This window comes from Solea solea, chromosome 2 (genome assembly GCF_958295425.1).
Source record: "Solea solea chromosome 2, fSolSol10.1, whole genome shotgun sequence".
Lineage (NCBI taxonomy): Eukaryota > Metazoa > Chordata > Actinopteri > Pleuronectiformes > Soleidae > Solea > Solea solea.
Genome location: NC_081135.1, coordinates 28855689 through 28877988, shown reverse-complemented (window position 1 = coordinate 28877988; position 22300 = coordinate 28855689). Strand labels below are relative to the sequence as shown.

The 22300-nt window shown below is 40.9% G+C and overlaps 1 protein-coding gene across 2 annotated transcripts in view; it reads right to left on the bottom strand.

Moving 5' to 3' along the window:
- Nucleotides 1–22300, bottom strand: part of LOC131455550 (ephrin type-A receptor 6-like) — a 307078-nt gene that overhangs the window by 70068 nt on the left and 214710 nt on the right. For both annotated transcript variants that reach the window (XM_058623250.1, XM_058623249.1), the window contains one exon: nucleotides 1049–1204. In XM_058623250.1, coding sequence (XP_058479233.1) covers nucleotides 1049–1204 — 156 coding nt within the window. The remainder of the gene's footprint in view (nucleotides 1–1048; nucleotides 1205–22300) is intronic.

The window sequence follows — 22300 nt, the reverse complement described above, 5'->3', positions numbered from 1 at the left end:
GACTGGATTTACAGCCACAGCAAATTCAGAGGGACCACTGGGGTAAATCCAACAGCTCATAGAGCCAAAGTAATAACTTACACAGTGTATTGGACGTACACACAGCTCTACATTCTTTAATGTAAATTCATACTTCGACAACATTCTGTATCTTCTGAATACTCTTAATCCTCATTATTTGTCATGACTCACTTATTTATTAAGAGTCTTAACCACAGGATGTGTATGTGACGCTCAGTCTTGTATAAAGTACTTGAAAGCAATACTTAAGCCAAAGTATCTTAGCAGAAAATGACTTTGGTAGAAGTTAAAGTCACCTTTTAGAATATTACTTGAGTAAAAGTCAGACATTTACTGTACTTAAGTATCAAAAGTCATTTTCTGATATAAAATGTACGTAAGTATTAGAAGTGAGCAATTACAATTTTGAATGTGACATTTATTCTGGCTCCTTAACAATGAAAGCCTCATAGGTACAGGCGAACAACTTCAAACAACGTTTAAATGAACCTTCTGTCATGAATGGCCTCCCTGTGTCTGCTTGTATTTTTGAAACTTTTGGAGTCTGTGGAGTTTCCAGACACACTGGGTTTTAATTCAACTTGGAGACAAAACCTGCGGTTTATCTGCGTGAGCTTGCTAGCTCACGGTTTTGGCCGCTTAGCTGAGAGCGGAGAGCTGAAACGGCTGATAGCTGAAACCCGGTGTCCGGAGTGTACAACAGAAACCTGGAGACCAGAGCCTCGGTGTCGGACACGGTAAACAACGAGCCGCTGGTGTGTTTTGAGTCCACTTGGAGCCAAAATATGCGGCTAACAGCTGAGCGGCTAACAGCTGGTGGCGCTAAAAACAACTAGCGAGAACAAACGGGCATTACGTCACCAACTCAACTTTTATTTTGTAGTAACGAGTAACTAAGATGGTGAAGGGAAATGTACCGGAGTAAAAGTCAGAAATACGGATACGTGAAAATTCTACTAAAGTACAGCAACAAAGTATTTGTACTTGCTTCCATTACAACACTGGTATGTGATGGTATTATACTCACGAGTGCAAGCCATAGTTGGGGGATCTTTCTCAGCCCTGAAGAAGCCCTTCTCACAGCGGCACATGGCAGCACCTTCTCCGTAGCTGAAGCTGTGTGGTGGGCATTTTGAACACTTGATGTTTCCAGCATATGCCTTGTAGAATCCTGGGTGGCAAGCTGGTGGCGACAGAAAGACAACATGAGGGGAAAAGAAAAAAAAAAAAGAGTACAACTTCTGCGTTCAACTTTTCTCACTTCCATCATTATTATGCGTCACGACCCGACATATTGTGTCAAAACTCAAAAGGCACAGGAGCCGTTTAGTGTGGCTGTCAATAGTCATCAAGAATCCAGCACGACAGCAATACTCATCAGAATTTTATATCAAAGAATATTAAAGAATTTCAACAGATAAATGAGAATAAAATCTGAAATTGATGCAGCACAGTTCATTAAAATATAATGAGACCATCTGTTTGGTTTCAGGAACATTTACTCTTTAGTATTGACAATTCATGTCATTGTTTGTTTATTCTGCACAGTTGCAATGCAGATATACACTCTGGTTTCTATATATATATATATATATATATATATATATATATATATAAAACCTGAAGGATACTGACAGTTTCAAGACCAAGTCATCTTCACAGTGGGCGTTCTTTTCTCCGTGAATAATCAAAACTGTGAGTGAAATGTGATGACAGAAAGGCCAATTGAGTGGCAACATCAAGATGCAGTCACTCTTGGATCCGTCAAAGAGTGTTACAAAGACTGTCAGGAGTTTTTTTTTTCTATTATTACATTTGCAAACAGGGCATTTTTAAGTATATGAGAGGACTGTGCTTTTCCTAAATGGTTAAAAAACACACTTCACTGTGAGTAAATGGACAACAATAGTTTAATTTGCAGAATTAAACATTTATTCATTTTAAGGATTTCAAACTCTTCCAAGGCGCCACTGAAAAACATCATTAGTTCAGAGAAAGATTAAGTAATAATGGGCATAGAATAATTAGAATTTACATTTACACAGTAAACCTGGACCTCGTAGCACAATAACGCTTACATCTCATTCTGCACCAGGCCATTACATTTTAGCGTGGGAATCCAGGGCACTTTTCTTTTTTTTTTTAGGAGCACAGCATCATTTAAGAAAGATAAATAAATAAAGATAAAAAATGATGCTGCATCCTTTTTTCAGCAGCAGTGCTTTGCTGGCCTGGAATTACCAAGTAAGTGTATGATAAATTCTGACCATTTTAATTTCATTTTGTAATAAAAACATATAAAAAGATGTACCTCCCTCCCTGTATTCTACATTTACAGAAAGCCTTTCAACACCTTGGTCTGAACGGTGCATGAAATATATTTCCGAACGTGCTTATCTTATTCCAGAGGCTCTGTGTATGAAAGCGTGTAATGTGGTTTTTCTGTTGCCTCCGTATTCACACAAACACATGAATTACTATTACAGACCCAAATTCACTTCTATTAAAATTTCCAAATTGAATAGAAAAGGTGGCATTGAAAGTACGCACTGGGAATTGTCTACATGGAAATAGAAAGTCTACCGCAGAAATTAAAGAGAACACTGAAGCCGCTTTTATCTCATAAAGCCTTTATCAGAGGGGAAAATGAAGAAAGTGACTGCTCCGACATGAATTTGGTTAATAACTTCAGGCTGACGCTAAAAAAAAAAAGGGGGTGCAAAGGGAGGCATGGATATAACATGAAGCAATATCCCCTTATTAAACGGAAACAAACAGAAATGATTACAGTTGTCCTCCTCTTACATTTTCATAATCTTCAAAGCACGTCCTCTTCACAGAGATGAGTAAACATCTCCTGACTGGTGAGATTTCCATTGCTGGTCGTCACCAAGCACATCGATTTAACAAGGTAACACAAGCTGAGCAATTTGAAGGGATTCACCTTGAGGCATCGCAGGCCTTTGTGTGTCTCCATTGCTGCCCGTGATAAATGGAGCTGTGAGGAGGACAAGGAAGTGGCCCGCAACCATGACTGCTCTGATCAAATGGGGACAATTAGGACCGAGGCACGGAGACACACACATATACGCAGCACGGGTCACTTGTTTGTTAGAGTTAATAAAATGATCCAAAGTTCTATTCACCCTTTAACACCGAGCGTATCGCAGACGACACGTTTGAATTACTGTAATTACGCGACGGTTTGTGCTATCGGAGGAATTCCAACGGTTTCTGAAAGCTGTGAAGTTGCACGTCAAAGCCAACGTGGGGTTATCGCGGTCATTTTACTCGCGCTGTTCAAGGAAGCCGCCGAATCAGAGTCTTAATCACCAGAGAGGAGAGCGTTGGAAAAAACGCCTCTGTATACTGTAAGTTTCCAATTTTGTGCCTGTTTTTGGACATTGAGACAAAAACTGAAAAATGTTACTTTAAATATGTTTTTACACTGTTTTACGCAGAATCTGGTGTTCATATATTTGAACATGCAGTAAATTGTAAATAACTGCCAGATATTGGAAGTTATTCTGGAAAAAATGGGCAAAAGCACATAACATTTCAGTTACAGGGCATTTTCTGGCCCTTTAATGGTTAAAATAAGCAAAAAAAAAGTCCAGACAGATATTTTGAGGATTAGGTTTTAAAGGGTTAAAGACCCACATTACATAAATGAAAACAGTCAAACCTACATTGGAATTGATTCTGTGCAGAACTATTTTCCTACCACACCCACACCCACACATACACACATTATCTGTATCAGAATGATAAGTGACATCCCCTATGGCGTATCAAGGCTGCCGGTGCCATTAACCTCTGATATGCACCTGTCCCTGAGTCAAAAACCGTCACTCAACCCCCCCCCCCCCACCACCACCACCACCACCACCACAAGAACCTGTTTCAGACTCAACCTAATGATAATCCTGCCCGACCTTCACTGAACTGAGGGGATGTTCCTTTTCAAACCTTCCAGCTTCCTTCCTTCTGCAATCTGTCAGCAACACTGTCTGCCACAACGGCTGACCGTGTATCGTGTGAGGATAGACACACACACACGCACACATTGTGCCAAGGTGGTTAGCGCGCACACTCACACACACATGCCACTTCACATGGCAACAGCAGTGACAAACAGCATATTCTGCTCAACTGGACAGGCTGCCAAATGAGCCTGAAGGCTGCGAGTGTGAAAAGACAAGACAAGTCCGCAAATCAAATACTGCCACTGATCCATCAAGGACAATGATTTCGTCTTCATATAAAGAATGCAAGAATTCATAGTATTATTTCCCCTATGAATATGATAACTGATCTACACAGGAGAAAAGGATTTGGCATTGAGTGGATTTGCACACACACAGCTGCTGAGGGTCTGGGGCTTTCACATGGGAGCCAGAACAAAACAGTACAGTGACAAGAGGCAGTGGGGAAAGGGATGTGTGTATGTGTGTGTGTGTGTGTGAGAAGGACAGACAGAGAATCTATGTAGGATTTTAGTAGTAACACATGCAACTAGTTATTGTACCATTTTCCACATCACAACTCAACGTGCGCACATAAAACATGCACTTTGCATGAAAGATTGAGTCCATGATTCGTTTTTGAATCACATTTTTATGTCATTTGTTGAAATTGTCCTCATGTCCAGATGGATGAATAAAATTGTCTGGACATAATGACACATAAACACACCCAAAGCTTTAAATATTATCATAATAAAACACACAGATAGGCAGGTTGGTGAGTGGCAGGTACTGGGGATTTGCAATGCAATAATTATCGATAGGGCCAGGGCAAAATATTGATATTTTCATTTATAAATGAAGGCACTCTAAAGTAAAAGGTCACCCGCCACTGGGCGTCACTACTTCATGTCTCCTTGTGGTGGCGCTGGTCAAATGCAAAGACTTTATGCTCTTTGTTCTCTATGTTGTAAATAAATAGACAAAATCCTGCACTTTTAACTTTTCACAGACGTTTTTTTTTTTTTTTCAGTTAGACAGATATTGTGAAATCATTTTGTCTTGCAATATATTGATTACTGCAGAATTGTTGTATCGTGATATTATCGGTATCGTGGACCATGTATCACGTATCGCATCGTATCAACATTTTTGGTCCAAACTAAATAATTGGAAGTAGTATTACGAGGATGCGACAGACTGTGGATTTTTACTCTTTTTTCTTTATCAGGACGTGACAAGGATTTAGAAACAAATTACGGTATAGCTGTAAAACACACCTTCACAAAGTAGTGTGAAAATAGCTGTAGGAATTAGCATCATTTGGAGTCATTATGAAATAATGTAAGGTGCTATGGCCAGATGCGTCTGTGTCACACGTGTTCCGGCTGCGCTGATACTGTAAGGAAACATACTGTACTGTGTGTGTGTTTGTCTGTCTGTCAGAGAGAGGAATGACATGACCATCATTCTGTTTGTTGATCCTGACACCAAAGCCCCTGACAGACATTTAAAGTGTCTGTTAGCACAAGGGAAACAGAAGCACATCCATTTGAGGGGGAAGGCTGTCTCAGCAGACGTCACATACGATGATGGATCGTAAATGACAACAGAAGTCAAGCATGTCTTTCTCTTAAAAAGGCTCCGAGTCATACTGTAGATGTTTAATATACTGGGGCACAGACGATTATGTCATGAAAAATGGATAAAAGCAAAAAGTTTGATAATTATAATAGCATACCAATGTGAGAGAAGTTGTTTTTCCTTTTAAAAATATTAAAAATTGAGTCACACTCTCCCTAGTAAATGTATGCATGTCCACCTGTGGAGCATGTAGGCCAGTAGTCTGACCCACTGGCCTTTGAGGCTCTGATCACATCGTTCCAAGGCCATCAGCCCAAGGTTAATGAGATCTGGAAGTCACCCAGAGCATCTTCAATCCCCGGGGCTCAGGAGCGTGAGCTGGGCCCTGAGACGCAGAGGCAGCAGATTGTTTGGTAAAGCCTGCTGCTTCATACTCAGTGGACCTTAACAGCGGAACAACTGGCAGGCAAATTGGGGTTCAAACTTTGGCTGTGACAATGACAATCTGCAAAAAACTGCTACTTCGCGGTTGGTCGGTTTAGGGGGTTCAACCTCTGTTGATGGTTCATTTGAGCAAAAACAGGACAGAATGCATTAAAAGAGAAATGTATTTACTTGTGAACAACTGTCCCATGACTGTGATTTGTGTACAATGATAGCATTTGCATCCACAGAGAGCAGTGTGCCTTCTAGGGCTGCAGCCATTACTCGATTAATCGATTATTAAATGAATCATCAACTATTTTGATAGTTGATTATTCGGTCTTAGAGTTTAAATGGTAATATTTTCTGACAACATCGTCATGTCCAGGTTTGGGAAACGCTGATTAATTAACATTTTCTGACATTTTATGGACCAAACAAGTGCTCAATTAATTGACAGATAAATTGATCATGAATCAATTATGAATATAATCATTAGTTGCAGCCCTAGACTGCCTTCAAATACTTTCTTTGCCTGACCTCACATTCAGTATAATTTCTTTTTTATAACCACAACCATCCCATACTCCCTGGTGTGTAGCTACCATGTGCTGATGTTGAGCAAAGAATAGCAAGAAAGATTGACAGAGGACATGAAAGAAATTAAATTACAGATCCCTGCTCGATAGATTACCAGGTTACTAAAAGAGTATGGCCTGTACAATAAACAATACATTTCCACTTCAATCAAGTTTCACCGTGAACCTACAAAATTGGTCTTTAAAGTATTACTTTAAACAGGCGCTGAAAATATATCACACTTAATTTAATGGGGGCTGCCTTTGTGACAGAGGAGATTCAGGGTAATAACCATGAAACACAGTGTCCCTGTTTCTTATCCAGCCCGCCAGTGTGTGCGGCGGCGGCACATCATCCACTGTCTCTCTCAATTTCCTGTCATTGTTTGACTATATCTGTCTAATAGATTCATAAAATGTACAAAAAAAACCCCCATTTATACAAAAAAAAAGCATGCTCTATTTAACAGTAACTTCTTGTTAATGCAGTTTGATAGCATGATATGGCCAACTTTCCACACCGAGTCCATCTCTCTGTGGCAATCAGTCAAAAGCAGCACATCAGCGATGTGTGCTTTGTGCCTGCGTGCGCAAGTGAATGAAACTCTTTGGCTCTTTTTCTTTTCTTTTTTTTGGGCGGTGTATAGCCGATGATGGTGGGTTCCTCTCCCCGGTGGTCAGCGAAGAAGAACAATTCCAAGAGGAGCACAATTCTGCAGCATTTACTTGCAGAACCACATCAACAAATGTTGCAGAATAGTTCAGCTCTTGAAATCAAAGGCGGCGGTGGTGAGGAGGCGATGCAAAGGATGAGAAATCATTGCAGAGATGGTGGCATTGTAAGGCGCGATGCGGCCTCAAACTTATTGCATATGGAGGGGGTAAAAAAAAAAAAAAAAAAAAAAAATGGAAGATGTGGCCTATTTTCAGTTTCATTCCACACAGATATTACCCACCGCGGCGTCCCATCCATGGGAAATATAAAACAACAAAAATGAAATCCTTATTGCTTTTTGTCTGCGCTGACACGGAGCAGATCTTGTCCACATATATCTCCCATATTAGCAGAACAGTGGTCCAATTTCCCTTCATAAGTTACACTTTTTTTATTTTTTTTATTTATCAAACTCCACAAGGGGAAAATCACAGCCCCCACCACTGCAGCGTGATATTCACAACAGAAGCACAGCCAATATCACTGAGAAGAATCATGATATTGGTGAGATTAACTTAATGTGTGATGGCGAGCCAGGAACACCACATACACCTACACTGTTTCTAATTACGAGGCATTATGCAACATGTTATTAACGCTCGAAGCGATCGGGTCTCACCTCTTTTTGCAGTCTGTAACCTGTATGTGAAAGCGTCGCATAATTTCGGCGGCGGCGCGTTGAAACACTTATAAAGAAAAAGACCGCTCGTCTCCCCCCCCCCCCACGCCTCCTCCTCCCCCTCTCCTCTCACTTTCAGTCCATCTGCCTTACTCATCAGCCTTCATCCGTCTCTTCATTAGCTGAGCGCTATCTCTGATTTGCACTTGAGGATTAGTGGGCCTCTCCACCAAAAATTCTGCTGAAGTGTCGAGTGCGGTGTTTGCTCAATTAGTTAGGAAAACGCGGCAGATGTGAGATCTCCGGGAAGTCATAATAACGGTATTATGCATACCTAACGTGTGCGAATTCTGCACTTTACAGACACCGGATGGGAAAATGGAATCATCAGCTGTGGACTGTCTTTGCACATTCCATTTGAAATGCATTTTTTTGTCCTGTATGATATTTCTATTTCTCTCTGAATATGTAGTGCATGAATACCTTGTCCGTACTGTGTCATAGTGTTGTCAAACTTTTTATAGCAAGTACCGCCACTACAGCCACTATCAACATAGAGTTTTGTAAATGAGCCTATACCAAATGAAAGTATGGACATTTCACAGGAAGCAGATTTATTCCTTGTGAGATAAAAACAGAAACAATCACGCTGTGCAAGTTAGCTTACCATTTTTATATGATATGCCATGTTTGTAGTCGAGCTGTGATTTGCAAACGGTTGCTGGCAAACTTTGCATTCGACTTTTTTCCCGCCATCAATTTTTGTAAAATGCTGCCACACTGCCCATGTATTTGACATGGAAATTAAATAAAACCACCAGACGTTCTTTCATCTATCTGTGTCTAGTGGGTTGGGCTAATTCAGAATACTGAAAACAAGGGGGCGGGGGGTGTTCTCTGAAGACAAGCTGTTACCTGTGAAAACACCCCCATTAGCACATCAAATTAACCATAGACTGTATGAAATTAACACGGCAAAAAGTCGACCAATCAGAATTTGAGTCAAACGAGAACGTTTTGACTCATAAATCGAGGAGTTTACAGCCAAACTGTCGATCGACATCACTGTTCAGTATCAGCTCAGCTGACTTGGTACCTCGCCAGAGCAGGTACTGAAAAATAGCACCAGGTACCAGGTAGTGTCCCTAATGGAAAAGCAAAGTCGAGCCGTGCTAGAACTGTATAATGGAAAAGTGCTCTTCTGATCTGATTTTGACTTGTCCACAGCATGGTGATGATGCTGTTTACATCCTAGCATCAACGCAATCACTTCTACTTTCATTTCAGAGACTGTTTACTTTGTTGCATTCACATTCTCCTACTTGCGTCCTGATTTTGAATTTTACCACGGTGTCTGGTGCTGCCAGTTGCTCACAATAAAAGCAAAGGGTAACATGGACACGGCAAACTTGACATAATAGTGAAGAGAAGGCAGCGAGTCTCTGTTGATTGAGTTTCGATTGCTGGTTAATTTGTTTCTTTGTGTTCGCTCGTTCCATAGCTATTTGAATTTCACCTGTTGCATTGATTTCTTCAGTTTAATTAGACTGGCATTTTGTAGCATGGAGGCTTATTACGCTAAATTAGGCTGGAGATGAATTACCGAAGATAAGGTGATGAAGATAATAAGATCTTTTAATGGTGGCTATTTTTTATTCGGAGGGGGAAAAAACAAAACACTGTTAACTGGGATGATCAGAGCTAATTAGCAACATGCAGACTAAAAGCATTAGAGAAAAAAGGATTTGACTTCAAGTTTAAAAGCCAAATTTCGACTGTAATGGTGGCACCAAGCCACGCGCCCACGACAGAGACATTTTCTTCTGCAGGTGATGGTTTCATTGTGGTGCTTCCAGACCCTAACATTCACTAGCTTCACCAGCTGCGCTAATACATTCACACATTTTGTGTTGCTTTCTTCACAGCAGCTCCTTCCTCAGCAAACCACACCTTTGTCCATTAAACGGACAGTTTCTTATCTACAAATAAGAAATTGTTATTTTGTCATCCTATGATGTCTATCTGACATGTTTACTTGATGAAGTTCTTTCACTAGACTCCTTATTCCCCGCCAGTGTAAAGTAAAATTAATCACCACAAAGAACTCAGAATCCAATAAACAAACAAACCCATTTTTAGTGACTCGCCTTTATGAGAGGTTGTCCTTTTAATTTCTCTTTTTTGTGTGTTTTTATTCTTTTATTTGGTCCACTTGCTTTTGTGTGACGTCTTATCGTTTTTATTGCTCTTTTGCTCTCATTTCATTTGACAACTATGTTTTGATTTGGTGTATTTTGCCATTTGGTTTTTGCTTTGTGTGTCAAAACATTTTATAAACTTGTTTTCAAAAGTGCTATGTAAATAGAATTGATATTATGGGACCTCCCACATGTATTTCTCTTGGAATAATTTGGACTTTCTCAGGTTAATAAATACAATTAGTTCACTATTTATTATACTATTACTATTACTATTATAAAAACAAAGAGAATTTGAGAAGCGCTGTAAAGTTAGTGTCTCTCTTCTGAAATCAGCGTTATGAAAACTCACACAATGCATGCTTCAGATACATGACACTATTTAGTACTAGCATCAAACACAACTTTGTTCCAAGACTCCAGGAGAATCACAACTGAGACGGCATTAAAGTGTCTTCTGTTCAATTCAAAGTTAAAGTAACACGGGAGAGCCACTTTGTGAAATGTACTGTTAGATTTGGGATATTTTAAAGGGAGATTAGGACACAAAGGGAACAAAGAGAACCGTGGTGAAAAAAAAGGAAAAGAAAAATGAACTAATTAACAAAGAGACAATGAGAAGTTAAAAACACAAAAAGGTGAGGAAGAAAGTGCCAGTTCTGGAGGATGACAGCGCCGCGGAGGCCGCCATCACTTACACACTGTATCAGTGACGTTATCACAGACCAAGATCTTTTTATGGACTTTACAGAGGTCAGCCTCACTGATCCCTTTATGGCCACATTTATGGCAGCATAGAAAAAAAGGCTTGTACCAAATGAACTAACAGAGCAGTAAACCTCTCAAAAGACATCCGTTAACTCTGAGCCAGAGCACGGTTCCTCTTTAAATCTTCCACTGGAGAAGAGCCTGTAGCGGAGTGGAGGCTTTAGGATGGACAGTAAAGCAGTGTTTTTATATTCCAGCTGGACTGCTGACATAATGTAGTGGCCGGCTACATTACACCGCTGACCTGTATTAGGATATCTCAGCGGCATTATTACAATAATAAATCTACGACAGCACTTATCGTCGGCCTGTGGTTGCCGACCCCGTAAACTACTGGTGGAATGTGACACTTTTTGGGCTTGTAAACAGTGGCGCTAACAAATGGTCGTGACACTTGTTTGTTCAGACCAAAGAACATATCATATATCTGTACAGTATTTAGAAAAAGAACCACTGGTCATATTTAAGTTGGATATGTACACTTTTTACACTAAATGCATTTATAGGAATACTTCACCGATTGGCATTTAGCTTTGTATTACTAGAATACAGGTAGTAGTTTGGAAAAATTGTGCTTCCCGACCTCAGTTTCCCCTGAGTCGAGAAATATCTTCATTCTTTTTGTTGTTACATGCCCACCAGTGACACTTGGTCGGAGGCTTGAAACTGCAACGCTAATTCCGCACTTTTTAGGGGGCGGGGCGGTTGAGGATTTTTCGGAGGGCTGTGGTGCCGGAAGTGACGTACTGGGGGGCCGGCAACCATTCCCCAAGCTAGAAGTCCCGAAGTTTTCACTACAATAGAGGATTTTGAGAGAAATCTCAGAAAAGTGGAAGAAGAGATGGCTTCTAAGTATATCACGTACAAGAAACAACTACATTTCGGGGCTGAATCAGCTTCAGGAGAGTTTTCTCGAGGTTTGAAAAACATGCAGAGCACTGCAAGTTTTTTGTGTTTTACCACACAAGCAGCTGCCTTGAAGGGAAACGTGGTGCTGGCAAACCACACTCTTGGTTTTTTTAAGTATTTTTTTCCTCGTTGAATGCATTAATTAATTCAGTGAGAACACCGCAACTTCACTGTCATCTCAGCAGCTAACAGGTATTGGTTGCTAAGTAACAAAAGGTGCAACAGGAGTGCAGCCCACAAGCGCCTGGAGTAAAAATACCTTTGGTTTTTGTCATGAGTTTTTCGTGCATACGGAACAGTGCAGTCATTTATCACTTTCATTACATTCCCTCTTTCACCTATTGCTTTTTTACTGCGACTACATTTAATTATAAATCTTGCGTCTCCATACGGCTCTTGAAATGAGAGAATGCATAGCAGTGTGTTTTGTGCATGGGTGCCTAATTAATTTATTATAAGGTGTTATGAAGATTAACATGACTTAGGCCCAAACTTCACCCCCCTCTCCCTCTCTGCCTTCCCTCTGCATGATTGATGCCGAATGTGGCTTTAACACGCTGTTAAATCGGCGGCGAATCATTTTTAGCCGAGGTTGTATTAGCATAAAGGCCTTCTTGTGGAAAATGAACCACGGCAATGTCTCCTCTAAAAACGGCACAAACAAGAGAGGGAGCTAATGACACGGCAGCCCTTTAGCGACGCCGACAACGTCGTGATGGAGCCAGAGTGAAAAATAAACCAGCTCCGTCAATTTAAATGACCACGGCATCACTGTGAGACTGACAGCGGCACAGAGACGAGTGAGGTTAACGTGGACTTTTTCATTTTGATCACTTTTTACACACGTATTGGTAACAATGTTCACATAAAATCAAATCTTTGCTACTCAAACCTTGCAGCCTGTGTAAACTGACGTTTATTTCACGTCAAACGACTTTCATCTGTGACCCAGCAACCAAACATGTAGTCTAAAATATAATGCACTTATGGCTGGCATCCCATTCAGTACACTGTAATACTTTCTGGTGGAGCTGCAGTTGAAGACTTTAGGGAAGTTGCTTGGCAAAGGACAGAAAGCTCTCCAAGTGCAGTCATTGGGGATGATGGAGTGGACCTTCATGGGACTAGTGGGAGGCATTTGCCAGTTATTAGGAGAGAATGACCGCAATCAGAGCACAGCTTTCTCTTGTTAATGATCTGAGGACCACACACTCCTCCCGCATGCTGACCCAAATCACTAGCGCAGACATTTTCAAGCTCATTTATAGCGGTTGTTTTTAATGTCACTGCAGTTCTGTCGGCAGTCCGGTCATGTGACAGCTGACGGAACAAATGGAAACCGACTCTGCTCTTGAAAGTGTAGAGCAAAGCATGTTGTCCTACAGTATATGGTGCACGATGCCCGACGAGGCAGAGTTTGTTCCTCCTACCACACAGCATTTGCTTCGTCTTTGCTTATAAATACTCGAGTCATCTCTGTTTTAAAAGTGCCTCTTTTCGCCTCCGCTGTCTCTCGTCGGCGCCTAATGACGGAGGGTTGTTTGCATACAAACAGCCGGGCTCAGTCTGCACATTCACAGTGTTCGACGGTGGCAAAGACATCTCCATCTGTGACTGTTTGTCCTAATTAGCGGCTGCTGTTTCAGTGACAGCATTCTACCGCTCCCAGGTTCTTAATTGTATATTTATTACTATGGCTGGCAATCAATAGTGCTGAGGGACGTGTTTAAGAAGAGGGGGCGAGAGGACATTTTCAAAACAAACATTTGCAGAGCGAAGAATGTGCTGAGTTCTGCTGAGGAAACTGTGACGTCCCCGCGAGTGCGTTACGGAAGGCCAACAATCTCATTATTTGTCACCTTTTCCCCCGCTGTTCAATGTTTTAAGTCTTTCAGTAGGCAGTCACCGTTTGCGGAATGCTGTTCATAATCATAAAGATAAAAAAAGGCTTTGTGTTTCCACAGTGGCGGAGTTATCGTACACCGGGAAACCAAAAGGCACTCTGACAACTGTGAATAAAAGGTGCAAGAATGGATTTATAATGGGGAGGAACAGTTATCTTACTAAAAAAAAAAAAAAAAAAAATGTCTTGAAACATATTGAACTACCCCATGCCTCATTTTGAGGCAGACAAAATGCGGTCGGTACGTCGGGATTGCAATCACATCTTGGCATATGCGGGCTGTCTTTTATGGGTTGTTCTGTCCCTATAACGACACCTGAAGTGACAAAATAAGACTGGAATGGTTTAAATGTAAAGCGCAGGAGAAATAACGCACACCGCGTTTAGTGAGTGTCTACTCTGTGAAAGTCAGCTTGAGGAGACATGTTTTCACTGACTATGACCAGGTAATAGCACATCATTATAATGTGTACGTCACATTTGAACAGTGGATTGTTTTTGTTTTTATGTTAACTAAACTGAGTGAAGTGAATAAAAACCACAGCAATGTTTAGTCATAGCTGAGTTGCTGAGTGAAAACTGTGTGGTTAATAAACGTCACGTGTTAGTCCATTTTCTGTCAGGAATACAGCATGTATTTCTTAGCAGCTCTGTATGAACACCCTTTTTTTTTTGGTTTCCTAACAGCTTTCTTGAATTGCTGAGCTGAACTTGTCATTTCATGTAACATGCAATTTGACTGTTGTGACAACTCTCCCCTGCATTGATTCAAAAAAGCAGCACACAAGCCAAATTTTCGCCTTCTAGCGATACGAGACATGGTGCGATGATGAAGAGCGCGAGTGCTGACGTTTGCGCTACACAATTGTTCAAAAATTCAACTACCGTGTGCCTCAGTCTGACGGCACATTGTCGACGTGAAATAGATTGTTCCAATGCTGACGTCACACATCCACCACTGCAGAACATTAACAAAATATTTAAAAACATCGGAAACCCATGCAAGTAAGCTTTGTTTGATTGAACCAGCTCATGTGAGTGTTTATTTCTCCCAACAGGCATGGAAGACAACACATTAAGTGCTTCACTTTCAAGAAAGAAATATAACATGTCATGTGATGTCGCGTGAAAACGTCTAACGTGGGAATTTAATAGAGTGGATCTGTCAATGCTCTCCATAAAGGCAAAATCTTTTGTTTACACCACAGCATCTCAAGCTTCTTCAGCTCACTTATTATGTTTTCATATATTATTAAATTACAAAACCTGTTAACCAGCCTTTCAGTGCATCACATTACTGTACTGTATGTCAGTTCATGTACAATATTTGATTCCTTTTTGCTTCTTGTAGCAGAATAAATATTTGCATCATCGCGTCATTGACAGGATTTAGACAATTGTCCTTCAATGTTCTATACACGTTCTATATATGTTCTATATAACGACTCCTCAAAACTATGAAATCTCATCAGAGGTGGACAATATTCACAGGATCATATCTAATGTCTAATAGAAACTCTCATTTATGAGCATATAATCCCAATTTACACACACACACACACTCAGACGAGCAGGCACTATATCCTCTCCAGATCCCACTCTGATCTATACAGTGTAATAGTGTTTAATAAGGCTGACATTATGCTAGGATAATCCTGCTCTCTCATGCGCCGACACACAACCAATTCCATTTCCATCGCCTCAGCTGTTTTCTGGGCTCCAAAAGCTCATTTCAAGAAAAGAAGGGCCAGGCAACAAAATGAAGCCTCAAATATCAATTACCACTGATGGGAAAGACGGAGAGGAAAAAAAGCTGACTGATGCGACACTTCCTGTGCGATAAGAGCATATGATGAGGAAAAAATTAATAATAACAATTGGAATAAGACATAGGAGCGGGTGGTGTGTGGATGTGGATTTGTGTGTCTCCATGTTAATGTTAAAGTATTATGCATCATATTTGCATGCAGACAGGATTCAGGGGGAAAACACAGCCACTTCCAGGATAAAGAAAGTGATTAACATTAACACGCTTTTCTTAATAATATCTTAAAAGAGCTTTACAACAGAAAAAGTAAATTTTGCCATATAACATTAATACTAAAAGCAGCTCCAGTCAAGTTAAAATTGCTCCTCTGAGAAGAAGAAAACTAGTGCCAATTGGTGCCACTACGGACGTGCTCTCCTCTCTACACTGTCAAAATCTGGCTGCACCCGACAAGAGGAACATGACAAGCGTTTAGAATACAGCCTGCAGGTTTTGGCTTCTTATTCATTATTTATTAAGAATCCAGTGACAAATATTTCCACAGCTTCATCTCCATGTACAGCATTTATTAAAAAAAAGAAAAAGAAAGGACCTATGATAGATTCTTGCGGAACCTCTTACAAAGCAGACGTTTTTATAAAGTAAAGGTCTTCCTCTCTTTGCATACACAGTCAGTGTATGCAGTTATTTTTGTCTATCGAGCAGTCGCTCTCCGCTCCCTGATCTACGCGGCTGATCGCTGGACCACCTACAGCTGACGTCTGAAAGCCGGAAGATGAGGTACAAAGACAACATCGATATCCACCTGAGAAAGTGCCGCTTCAACCTCAACAACTGGGAGGAGGTTGCTCTCATTAGAGATCTGTGGAGTAGGACGGTCCATGAAGGCACAGCAAAACTAGAAAGGGACCTCCACCACCATGCTGCCAAAGCAACAAGGCAATAAATTGGTAAGGGAGAGATTCACTTACAAAATGGCTCCACAAATGTTCACCTCCTGGACAACTATTCACACATGCCCCCACTGCAACGGGTCTTCAAACGGCCAGACCAACCGACACGAGGACAATGTTCCTCGATGATGATTGAGCTGCTTTGCAATCTAGTGTAACGTTGAAAAGTTCATTTTTGTCTCTCTTCTCCGCAGGATTGATTTTTGATTTTTTTTATCAGTAACACAAGCAAGTGTTGCTGTGAAATGTTGAGCCTTTGGAGAGAAATCCTTACTCATCAACTCTGTTCCAACGACAATTATTTAAAATGACTTCCAGAGGAAATGGTTTTCTGACAGCACAAGACTGGAACAGCAATGTTCGACAGAGAATAGCAGCTTAGACAAAAGCACTTTAAACACAATCACTGCCTCGGACCTACAGCCCCGCGCCCACAAATCAGCGTATGAGTGAGAGAAGATGTACATAAATGAACCCACTGCATTATCCAGGAATAACTGTGAATGTCTGCTTTCAGGATCAGAAGCCACCACGGAGTCGCTGCACAGCCCCGGCTTTAACAAGTCACACTGGTGTCCCCAGTTTGTGTAATTAGTTTAGTGTTATTGCATTCATATGGAACAGAGGGTGTAAAATGTGTTATTGCTTTTTAACTGAACACAGTGGGTAAACGAATGTGCTCAATATGATCAATAAATCATATCTGAACACATCAACTCCCTGCCAACTGGAAAATGAAACAGCAGCTCGGCCTCTGCTTGCATATGAATTAAAAGTCCGGGGTTGTGTGCGTGTGTGGAAAATAACATGTCAGTGTGTAATACATGCGATTACATTTATGTGTGTGTATGTGCTGTATAACAGCGGAGACTCATTTCAGGCACAGTTATTTATGGGTTAGGGTTACGACCGAACCGATGTTGATAAAAATGAGTTAACGAACTAACAACCGGAACAAGGAAACAAAATAATTATGTATAATAATACTTATAATAATAATAGTATAACACACAACCGGCTGCTATTTGTTTTTAGACTTCACTGGCAAACTCCGCCTGGGTTTGAGACAGAAAAGGCTCCGGTATTGTGTATTTCTACAATTCCAATGGTCCATTCACTTCCAGTCACTACAGTGAAAAAAAAATCTATTCTCTGTTGTCTCATAGAGATCAATTGAAGCAAAGTCACCCTTTAGTAATAGAGAGTAAACACAACAGTACATATCTGACCATTTATTTAATGAAATGTAGCACAGCTTCCCTTGCTATCATACAGCAATCGCCTCTGCTGCACGTTAAAGAATAATATCTTATTCAAAGTAATGTAGAGAAGGTGAAGTTCCACATATACAGTATGCACTAAAAGAAAAACCATTTTTCTATGATTTCATGATGTTCTTAAACAATAAATGTAACACCCGCCAAGAGCTGCATCACACACGATCTGCACAGCCTCAGGATATCTGCTGTAAAATAAAAAAATCCCAGCGTTTTACTCTGCTCCTCTTCTCTCGCACAGTGTGAGGCCGAGACAGTCGGTCCACTTTGTGAAAGCCTCCTGCCGTCCACTAATCATGTTGACCGCCAGCTACCAAATTAAAGCTGTCACCGCCGCCGCTGGACGCCGCTGGACGCCGCTGGTCCGAGCAATGTGGCGTCCAGTAGTTAAATAGATCCGCCATGAGGGGCCGTTCTTATCATAGTGTGTCATGTAGATACTGCCATTTCATGAAGGCCCCGTCAATTTATTTTTTTAGCTAATTTTAGCTTCTTTTTGTCTTAAATCAAGAATTAATATTAAATTCATCCACATACGGTGTTTGTGTGTTATTTCATAGAGTGCAATAATAATAATAAAAAACATTTGGTTTTTATCATAGAAGTACAGCATGGAAGTCCAATAGGTTTTGGACACAATCCTTTTCATTGTCAACAGGCTACGCTACATATGACGTCTGAAGTGTTGTCATACTGTAGTGTAATCACAAGGGATCAAACTATATGAAATGTGGATTATTCCTGCCTTTCCAAACGGGCCTTGAACGCACCAGTGTCTGACCTCTGGAGCATTGCAATGTCAAAATAATGTGGAATGAGAAAAAAAAAAACTGTAGGGCACTTTTTTTATAGATTGAGAAAATGAACTATTTATTATCTGGAAAGAAACAAAAACAAACTAACAAATTTTGCACATTTTCAAAACGCTTCTTAGAAAAATTGAATTATGAACAGTACAAAATATGGGGAGGAGAGGCTACGTATAGAGTGTAGATCAGGGGTCTCAAACTAGTAGCCCGGGGCCACATGCGGCCCGCCAGTCGATGTCCTGCGGCCCTTAAACACTTATTTTGAAATGATCTAAACAAACACTTTTACGTTGAAATGCGATGTCATCCTAAGTATTTGCAGTCGCAACATCATGATGGATTATCAAGATATCATTTTCATTTCTAATCACTAAACCGACTTTTTTCACTTGGCCCGGCCCCTCCTGACCAGACTGGCCCCCAGGTCATTTTGAGTTGGACACCTCTGGTGTAGATGAACTCTGGGCCAGCACCAGCAGCTCTGCACTGATATTGTACAGTATGTGGGTCTTGAATAGCCATAGGAGCTGTGTTTTTGCTTTTGTATACACTTTGTTTATTCTATCAGACAGGCTCCCCAAACAGTTGTTTAGCTGAAGGAAGCATGACACTGAGGAGCTGAAAGTGTTTTAAAACTGCACAAATTGAGTATAAAGTTTACCCATTTCCATACGGTTTATTAACATTATATTTGAGCTGCACACTGCAAGGCACTTGTTTCTATCCGCTCCGTCTTTAGTGTATTTTCCATAATGCAGCTGTGATGCAGCTCAAAGCCTACATAATAAAGTTTAATACAGTACAAGGCTCTAGGGCCAGGTACAACCTCCAGCAGACACACGGTATATCAAAAAATAAGCATATTGAAATAATTTAAAAAGTTGTTGAATGTGCAGCTCTCCAAGAAGTTTATTGAGCCAAAAGGCTCCCATGAGTCAGCCACAGTGTCTGCTACATAAAAAAAAAAAAAAATACAGAGAGAAAGAAAAGTTCCCTGATAAAGAACTGAGCGTCTCTTCTGTAAATCACAACACAGTTAACAGGGCTGCTCTACATATAAATGGAATGCAAATATCAGACGTGGCATGGTAAAAGGATTTAATTAAGTACATATCTGTGTATTTCCCTTGCAATTAAACCCCGGTGGAGTCCTCCAGCAGTTCAGACATATTACAGAATTTCTCATGTCAGAGGCTGCTGCTGCAGCCTATTAGCCTATCCACGGGCGCATAGGGGCTGTGTGTGGAGAGGAATTAATATTTGGTAGAGACTTTATATTTCAAGAAGCATTATGGCCGCAAGCTTGTTTCTTCAGGCGCGCACGCACAGGAGAGTCTCCATGACCTCAGACGGGAGGCTGCAACTAATGACTATTCACTGATTATTGAAATAATTAAATAACTCATCTGACAGTAGCTTGTTGTTGTTCTCGGCATGTGCTAACAAACAAGTTGAGTCCAAAATAAACACACAGGAAGGGCAAACGGGCTGTTTGGAGTAGTTGTCTAGCAGAGGGCGCTGTGACCACAGCTTGGCCCACATCCATGTGCTCTTTGCTCACCAGACGCAGAAAACAGGGATGTTTTGTTGTCTTGCTGTGACAACGGAAGACAACAAACACACCGTCCGTCAGACAATCACAACACCAAAGTATCAGAAAGGCGGCATGTGTTAGTATTTTGACATATAAATCCATCATCCATTCATCTTCTACTGCTTTATCCGCCACATGAGGGTCGCAGGGGCGGTGTTACTGGTACCAATCCCAGGTGACAAAGGGCGAAAAGTGAGGAACACCCCGGACAGGTCTTCAGTCCATCGCAGGGCCACACAGAGACAAACAACCATCCACTCACACCTCGGTCAATTTAGAGTGACAAATAAAAATCGACAAATAAATTAATCAGCAACTCATTTTGCCACTGATTTTTGACAATGTCAACTAATCGTTGCATCCCTGGACCTCGGAGGATAGGACATTGATTTTTATTTCTTGTAGAGTCAGTGTAGCAAGCATAACTAAGCATTTCCTTACCTTACCCTTACAACATTTCATAATATTTAATGATTTCCTTTACGAGTGAGCTGTCAAGAACTCAGCGCCATTAACCGACTCAAAAAAACAAGGTGGAGGTCAGACTTTAAAGCCTGACTTTAGCATAATATAGTTTTACAGAGAGCAAACACTGTTCATGAATCTTCCCATTGCAGTCTAATTCTTTTTTTTTTTTCTTTTTGTGCATCTGCATAATTTATACATCTGGCCCCAGGACTCTTGTCTAACTGTGCATGACTGCAAGGATTTGAATATGTGTTTGAGGACCCTCTGCCTCCAGTGTTAACAGCAGTAGGACCAGATCATGGACAGTGATTAACATTATATGTGTGTCAGGGCAACAGAAGACCCTGGAGTGTCAGACCCAAACCTTTGAACCTGACTACAGTCTGTCTGCTGGCACATGCTCGCGTGAACTCACACACCCACATACACTGACACAAGGAGGGAACTTAGGGAAGAAGAATCTAAATACGAAGGACGGGAATCGGTATCGATCCAATACTGGTCACAACCACTGGATCGGACCAGTAAAATAAGCAAAAGCATTTTGGCCGAGTCATGTTTGGGCTGTTTATTTCTTCTTTTAGGGAAAACAACACTTGTCTTTGAAATGATTCGGTACAAATGTGTTGTTAACAGCTTCATAGTTCATAAATGGTATCGCCCCATCCCTACTAAATACCTCAAAACACATTAAAGATGTAGCGGGTGTAAGAAATGTATGTTATTAAGACATAAAATGACTACGATATGTCATTAGAGATGTTATATTTAAAGGAATACCTCACCAATTTGCATTTAGCTTTGTATTACTAGAATAGGGGTAATATTTTTGAAAAATTGTGCTTCCTGACGAGAAATATCTTCATTCTTTTCTTTGTTACGTGCTCACCAGTGACACTTGGTCAGAGACTTGGTCCGAGGCTTGAAACTGCAACGCTAATTCTGTACCTTTTAGACCCACTCGGACCTCATTTCCAGAATGTAAACAGTGTCCGCCATCTTTGCTAACAGTTACGCTAACAGGACCAAGTGTCAATGGTGAGCATGTAACAAAGAAAGATATTTCTCAACTCAGGGGAAACTGAGGTTGGGAAGAACAATTTTTCAAAAATACTAGCCCTATTCTAGTAATACAAAGCTGAATGCAAATGCTGGCTTCAATGATAACAATGGTGTATTCACAAAACACATTTCCAGGCACACTTTCACTTTCAAATGTCTGCCTGTTGTTGACATGCTAACCATTTTAAAATGCTAAAAGTAGCAGTTGTGCCTATTTTACAAATATCACCTTTAAAACTCGAACATTACAGGCCACATCATTTACAATCGAGCAAAAATCAATGCTCTATATTCATCACCCACACAAAGACACTGGGGACTGCAGGTGAGCTGCAAACAAAAACTCCCCGGCTATCTCGCCTTTCCAATCTCCCTGTTAAAACATTGCCTAATGACAGAGCGAGGGAGAGGAAGATTTTAATTAGTCGGCAGAGGAAGCTTCATTAAATCTCTCCGCTGGCTTCTTCCATCCTGCCAGGCACTGTTCTGATACAAAACTCCCACTGCCAGGTAGGACTACATAATGACAAGTGGAAGTCGGTTAAAGCGACCGCTCAGCTCACACGGCTGACGGCTTGGCCATTTTCCTGGTATATGGGGGGGTTTCAATCTCTGCACTGTCGATGTCACTGATTGAGTTGTGTTCTCGAGTGATGCTGTGCGACGTGTTGTCGTTAATGTTTATA